Genomic DNA, 7,748 nt, shown 5'->3' on the forward strand with positions numbered 1-7,748 from the left:
GCAGAGCCGATGGAAATCGGAACAGCGCGCGCGCGCGCAATTTCAAACCCCAGTGAAGGGCGGAAGAAGGAGGGAAAAGGCGCCAAGAAATGTTTTCTCTGCCAACAGCCAGGTCATTTTGCCAGAGTTTGTCCGCAAAGAAAGGAATGGCAAGGAATGGCGGGAGCTGTTGGGGAGGAGGGAGAAGGAGCTAAGGAGCAAGTAAAAGCCAACGCCTGGCTGCCACCGACGGGGCACAGCAGCCAGGCCAAGGAACAGTAAATGTGCCCACGCCAGAACCCCCAAGACCAGCTCTTGTAATAGAGGTATTGCTGGAGCTGGCAAACGGACACCCACTAAAAGTGAAGGCGCTATTAGACTCAGGCAGCTCCTGCAACTTTATGAGTAAGGAGTTTGCAGCCGCCCATCAGATACAAACCATTCCTTTAAAAAATCCCCTGCAGGTGACCACGATTGATGGGAGGGCGCTGTTGGGGGGAGAAGTAGACCAGCAGACTGTCCCCATGACAATGAGGGTGGCAAGACACACGGAACGGATAGCGTTTAATATAGCCACGTTGGGAGGAGCGCCCATCATTTTGGGGATGAGCTGGCTAGCGCTGCATGATCCGCTTGTGGGATGGCATCAGAGAGTGGTTTCCTTTGGGTCAGCACATTGTATGGGACACTGCACAGAAAAAGGGGGCCAAGTAGGCACTCAGGCCACGTTAGCAAAGATAGAAGCAAGGGAACAAGGTAGGGTACCACGACAATATGCAGATTTTGCCGACGTCTTCAGCGAAAGGGAAGCAGATAAATTACCCCCGCACAGACCCTTTGACTGCCAAATCAACTTACTTCCAGGAGCGCAATTGCCAGTGGGCAAGGTGTATGCAATGTCTGACAGAGAGATGCAGGAGCTAAGGGAGTTTATTGACAAAAACCTCAAGCGTGGGTTCATCAGGGAGTCACGAGCGGTGGGGGGTAGCCCAGTGTTCTTTGTAGACAAAAAAAACTCGGACAAACCGAGATTAATTGTGGATTTCAGGGCCCTAAACGCAGTGTCCGAACCCGTGACCTTCCCTATGCCCAGAATCGATGACATTCTGACCCGGGTGAGAAAAGGGAAGATTTTTACCAAGCTGGACCTGAGGGGGGCGTATAACCTGATACGTATGAGAAAGGGAGATGAGTGGAAAACCACTATGTTCACCCCCTTGGGGGCATTTGAGTACTGCGTTATGCCTTTCGGCCTCCAGGCGGGTTCAGCAGTATTTCAATCATTCATGAATCACGTACTAGGACCATTGCTGTACAAGAACTGCGCTGCGTTCTTGGACGATGTACTGGTGTACTCAGAGGATGAAGAGCAGCATGTGCGAGATGTACGAGAAGTACTGAGCAAACTGCAAGAAAACCAGCTGTGGGTGAAACTGGAGAAGTGTCAGTTTCACACCAGGGAGGTGGAATTCCTTGGGTACCGGTTGTCGGACAAGGGGCTGGCCATGGATCCTAGCAAGGTGCAAGCGGTGCTGGAATGGAGGCCACCGAAAACTAAGAAAGATGTGCAGAGGTTTTTGGGGTTCGGAAACTTCTATCGGAAGTTCATCAAGAACTTCGCCCATTTAACAGCCCCCATCACGGATTGTCTCAGCAGTAAGAAGAAATTTGTCTGGACGGAAGAAGCGCAGCGAGCTTTCGAAAGTTTAAAGAGGGCGTTTGCTTCGGAAGAACAACTCTTACACGTGGATCTGCAGCAGCCGATGAGGGTGGAAACCGACGCGTCTGACAGAGCGGTGGGCGCCGTGCTCCTGCAGCCAGGAGCGAATACGTCGGAATGGAGGCCGTGTGCCTTCTTCTCGAGGAAATTGAACAAGTCTGAGAGGAATTATACAGTGTACGACAGAGAATTACTCGCTGTCCACGAAGCGTTCAAGAGATGGAGACACCTGTTGATTGGGGCGCAACACAAGGTTCAAGTGCGGACAGACCACAAAAATCTAGAATACTGGAGAACAGCCCGAGTATTGAACCAGAGACAAATAAGATGGGCGCAAGAGTTCTCCAAGTTCAATTTTGAAATTCGCTACGTGCCAGGGGCTGAGAATGTCAGGGCGGACGCTCTCTCCAGAAAACCTGAGTACTTGGAGGGGGAAGGAGGGGCGGAAGAAAGACATATCATCTCAGAGGACCACTGGGTTTGTGGGGCGGCATTGGTGGGGCAAAGAGAACTGGTAGAGGGTATTGAAAACGATGAATATGCCCAAGAGAAACTTAGGGAACTCAGGGAGACAGGTGAGGACGCAGGGGGGTTTGAGGAAAAGAACGGAAAACTATATTACAAAGGGGCGCTCTACATACCAGGTGGGGAACTAAGAGGGCGGGTGCTTAAACAGTTGCATGACAGCCCCACGGCGGGGCACTTCGGGCAGCACAAGACCATGTGGTTGGTTACCAGGGAGTTTTGGTGGCCCAAGGTGCGGGAAGACGTGCGGGAGTATGTCAGGGGATGCGACAGGTGCCAAAGAGCAAAGGGAGAGAGGTTGGCGCCAGCGGGGTTATTAGAACCCTTACCCACCCCAGAAAGGCCATGGGAAATGGTATCCATAGACTTCATGACCGATCTACCGAGATCCAAAGGGAAAACCGCGGTCATGGTGGTGGTAGATCTACTAACTAAGATGTGCCACTTTATAGCTTGTTCACATGCAGTGACAGCGGAAGAAACCGCAAAGTTGTTTGTGGAGCACATTTTTAGGTTGCATGGCGCCCCCTTGAGGGTTTTGAGCGACAGAGGAAAACAATTTACTTCTAGGTTCTGGAGGAAACTAATGAGCATGTTGCATGTGGAGGTAAGTTTTTCCACCGCCAGGCACCCAGAAACAAATGGGCAAGCAGAAAGGGCAAACGGGGTTTTGCAACAATATCTGAGGTGTTATGTAAAGGACAGAGAAACTGATTGGGTAGACTGGTTACCTCTGGCAGAATTTGCCTACAACAACGCGGAGAACGTGTCCACAGGGATGAGTCCCTTTCTAGCCAATTATGGGTGTCATCCTCGGGCGTTTCCAGGAGAGGGCGGGGGAAGGTGGAGTGTACCTGCAGCGGAAAATTTTGTTGAAGAGATGGAAGCGATCCACCGTCAGCTCCAACTCAACTTAGAGAAAGCCAAAGAAGAATATAAGAAGCAAGCTGACAGAAATAGGAGGGAAGGCGAAACCATAAGGGTGGGTAACCGGGTGTGGCTATCCACCCAAGGACTGCCGTTCAAGGGAGGGTGTAAGAAATTGAGACCCAAACGGTTGGGACCCTTTGAGGTCATACAGCAGGTCAACCCAGTAGCATTCAAACTCCGATTGCCCAGTCACATGAAATTGCACCCAGTATTTCACAGGTCATTACTGTCGCCATACAGAGAGGGGTGTGAGTGGGGGGAACATGAGAGGGAGGTCACCCGGACACCCGCCATAGAAGAGAGAGAACGCAACATGGATGTGGCAGGGATCATTGATTCCAGGTGGAAGGGGAATCAGGTGGAATACTTGGTAGAATGGGAGGGGGAGGAAGAGTCAGAAAACACATGGGTACCGGCAGAGGAAGTCAAAGACGAGATTTTAATAGAAACGTTTCATCGGCGTTTCCCAAGGAAACCACAACCAGTGGCAAGGTTTAGGAGGGAACACTTCGGGACTACAGATGAGGAAGGGGAATTTGAAGGGTTCCCAGAGTCGGGAGTGGAGGTGGAAACAGATTCCGACGAAGGAGAGGAAGAGGGGGAAAGAGGCGGAAGGCCGTGGTTAGAAGTGTTTGAATCCTCGGAGGATGAGGGGAGTTCCTTCCAGGGATTTCCGTCCTCGCCGCCAGTAAGAGAAGAGGCGGGAGGGAGTGAAGGGGGCCCTGGGGGGGAGGTGGATGTCAGGGAACTGCCATCGGAAGGACAGGTGGTGAGAAGGCTTCAGGAGAATAGGAGAGCCTCTTCTTCAGCAGAAGAGGGAACCAGTAGGGGGAGTGCGGGAGCTCCAAAGGAAAGGGAGTCGGAGGGGAGGCTCTGGGATACTTCCAGTGAGAACAGCGAGGAGGTATCAGAGCAGCCTTTAAGGACTCCCACCCCCCGCCGGAAACTGTCACGCAGGGAATCCAGGAGGCGCATGTCCGTGAAACAGCTTTTATGTTGGAAACGTTTCCGCAAACGCCCACTGTCAGATTCTACCAGCGACTGACGGAGCCATGCTGAAGGGCTCCGCTCAAGGCAGGGCTTCACTACACTGAGTGAGCTCTGAGGGATCCAGCTTCAACGCACAAGCAGCTCATTATCCCACCACACCCTCTTTTATTTATTTTAAAAATTATACCTCAGATTAATTCACAGTGCCTCCCATCTAAAAAAGCCAATCTAAATAGTCCAAACTGCTAAAATCTATTTTTTACTCATTTTTAATAAATAGTTTACACCAACGGAAGGATAAAATAAAGCCACACTAAAACTCAGCAGAGTATAATTGTTCTAGCTGCTAATCTGAAGTTTAAAGTGGAAAGATAAGATGAATGTCTCTCAGGAGAGTGCTTAGAAAGAAAAGGCCCTGTCTTGCATCCCAATCAGTAATGCTTCCCAACTGGGTGAAACACACAAAAGAACCTCTGAACGTGATCACAATTGGTGCACAGAACTGTGTGCATTGCAATGGGATTTATTTTCCATTCACAGAGTGTACCGTGCAATTCTTCTTTTTCTGTATGTTTGCTACAGTTGAAACTTGCCTTCTAGCTATTATGGCTTATGATCGCTTCACTGCCATTTGCAACCCATTACTCTATTGTGCTGCCATGTCTAAAAAGCTCTGTATAGCCTTAGTAACAGGTGCATATATTTGTGGATTTCTGAATTCAGCTGTTCAGGCTCCGTTGATATTTAGCCTGTCCTTCTGCAGCTCAAATGTTATCAGTCACTTCTTTTGTGACATCCCTCCCATCCTGAAACTTTCTTGTTCAAGCACAAAAGTGACTAACACTGTACACTTTATCTTATGTACTGTGATAGTCGTGACCACTTTGTTGATCATCCTCATCTCCTATATATACATTATTTTTGCCATCCTGCGGATTCGCTCTGCCCAGGGCAGACACAAAGCCTTTTCCACTTGTGCCTCCCACCTCACATCTGTCACAATCTTCTATGGGACCATCATCTTTATGTATATGAGGCCCAATTCCAGTGTCTCAACAGATGAAGATAAAATTGTTTCAGTGTTCTATACTCTTGTGATCCCCATGCTAAATCCATTGATTTACAGTCTGAGAAATAAAGATGTGAAGGATGCTTTCATCAGAATGATAGGGAAGATTTCATTAAATTAATACATTTCCTTTTCAAGATGAGTTTCAGTTTCCAATACATATTAACCAAGACATAAAATGTGTATTTGTTTCATTTGTGTGTGCATGTGTAATTGTCCTACTGCAGTGGTGGCAAACCTTTTAGAGATCGAGTGCCCAAACTGCAACCCAAAACCCACATATTTATCACAAAGTGCCAAAACGGCACTTATGGGATAAACACTTGAATATACTTCAATTTTTTGTGTATACCATGCCCCCAGAGTTGTTGAGCTTTTTGTGGTAGGATTGCTCAGAGTTCTTGAGTTGTTGGAGCTTTTTTTTGGGGGGGAGGCTTCAGAAAAACACTCACATGCAAGAAGGAAGCAGAAGCAACTGATAGTCTCAACGTTTGCCGTCAGGGAGCAATCAACAAAAAACCTTGACGGACCAACCAATCACGTGCACCTTTTCCTTTTCCTACACAGTTTCACACCCACAGTGGCATGGTGGTAGCGGCGCGGCCAGAAACCAGCTGCTTGGTGGGAATGCTACTTCCCCCAATGCTGCTGCGGGCAGAGAGTGCTCTAGGGAGCATTTCCACCCTGCAATAGCATGGGGGGCAGATGTAAACCTAGAATGGCAATGCTGGGGCGATGGTGCACGTTCCCACAGAGAGGGCTCCATGTGCCCACTCTGGTACGTATGCCATAGGTTTGCCACCACTGTCCTAGTAGGTTGCGCTTTTTTTTTTTTTTTTCCTATTCCTCTCTGAGTCTTCAGTAGGTGGTATTAGTATTCCACAGCATGATTGGCTGTCTTCTGTCGGCCCTGGGAAACAATGGATGAGTGTGCCTTCATGGGTGAAGTCAAAGTGCTGGAGATTTACAGCACCTGCTTTGGCTGTAGAGACTGATACAGGGGCGAGGCATGTTTTGCTGGTTCTGGGGCAGATGAAGGCATCTGGTTTTGCTGCTAAAGATGCACCATGGCGTTCCTTCTTTCTGCATTCCATCCAGCAGTCCTTCCTCCTCTTGTCACTGCTGTGAATACACAACCTGACTGTCTCCAGGCACTATGGTCACCTGCAAGGGATTCCCACACAACAGAGTTAATGTTGCCAGCCTTCCCGTCCTGTTTACAGACATCTTTCACAACACAGAGTTGGTCTGCCAATTGGCCTGGTGCCAGAAGCCAGCTCCCTTTGCAGCATGTCCTTGGGGATCCTGTTGTTTTCCATTCTGTGGTCATGACCAAGCCAGCATAGATGTCACTGAGAGATTCTGGGAGGTGAACGTGATGGGAATGTGGGTTTGGAAGACCACATCTTTGTTTGAGACTCTGTCCTGCTTTGCCATGCCCCAAATCTTCCTGACACATTGCATTTGGGAGGTGTTGAAGCCTTGCTCCTGAAGTCTATAGGTTGCCCTCCGCTCTCGTGGCATATAAATATATTGATTCAGTCACTTTGGACGGTTAGGTGTAGGAAGGAGCTTTAACCTAGGTGATCTCCTTAGGCACCTTTTGGGGTGAGGGGATGTCCCTGAAGCTGAATCTTGGGACTCTGGGGCCCTGGAGCTAGATAGGGAACACCTATGAGACCAACTTGCCTCATCTGCTTGGAGCTCTAGGACCCTGGGCTGGATTCACGCAGGGGAAACCTGCTTATTTGCCTTCAGGGTTTGGCCAGGTAAAGTGGGTAGGTGGTACTACTGCCACATCTCCACTTCCCACAGGCAGGGGGTTGGGTTCCCTTATGGGTTTCAGGCTTTGCCTGGTGTTTGTAGTTAATTTTTGCACTTAGAGGGGTTTTCCCTCTGGAGGATTTGATTGGTTTGGCCATCAGATCACCATCACAATACTCACACATATAAATGGTGGAATGCTTGAGCTGGGAGGGAGTGCTTTATTTCCTGCTCAATGTTACCTTCTTTTAATTATTATTTTTAAATATACTTCTTTCATTTATTCAAAAAATTATATTTCACTTTTGAAATATAAATCAGAGCCATCATGGTTTGCAGAGAATCATAAAATTGTTAAAAGACAATGAAAACAGTTCAAACTACTAAAATCATGGTTAGCACTCAATTTTAGTAATCAGTTAAAACCAACAGAGGGACCAAAAAAAATAGTATAAAAACTAGGCAACCCAGACTAAAACACAGTAGAATAAAATGGATTGGCTGCTAATCTGAAGTTTAAAAGGCCCTGTCTTGCATCCCAACCAATCATTCTTTTGGATATGAGACACATATTGAAAGCCTCTGAAGTTGAGCACAGTCAATGCACAGAATTGTGTTTCTTTGCCACTGACAGCATGGATGGCATTACAGTCTCATCATGTTACCACCCTGCTCAGATAACATCAGGTATTTTATAAAGAAATTCAAAAGAAACAGTCTTAGCGTGTCTTGTGTGACCCACTTCTTGCATCCCATCATTGTGAGAATGGT

The 7,748-nt window shown here is 48.1% G+C and overlaps 1 protein-coding gene across 1 annotated transcript; it reads left to right on the forward strand.

Moving 5' to 3' along the window:
• Positions 1-4,581: 4,581 nt before the first annotated feature.
• LOC307201175 (olfactory receptor 5AR1-like) lies at positions 4,582-5,334 on the forward strand (the record flags this gene model as incomplete). Its single annotated transcript, XM_079950217.1, has 1 exon — positions 4,582-5,334. One exon carries the CDS (start codon positions 4,582-4,584, stop codon positions 5,332-5,334), a length of 753 nt encoding a protein of 250 aa, XP_079806343.1.
• Between the last annotated feature and the right edge of the window lie 2,414 nt (positions 5,335-7,748).

This window comes from Podarcis cretensis (genome assembly GCF_951804945.1).
Source record: "Podarcis cretensis genome assembly, chromosome: 1".
NCBI classification, from domain to species: Eukaryota; Metazoa; Chordata; class Lepidosauria; order Squamata; family Lacertidae; genus Podarcis; species Podarcis cretensis.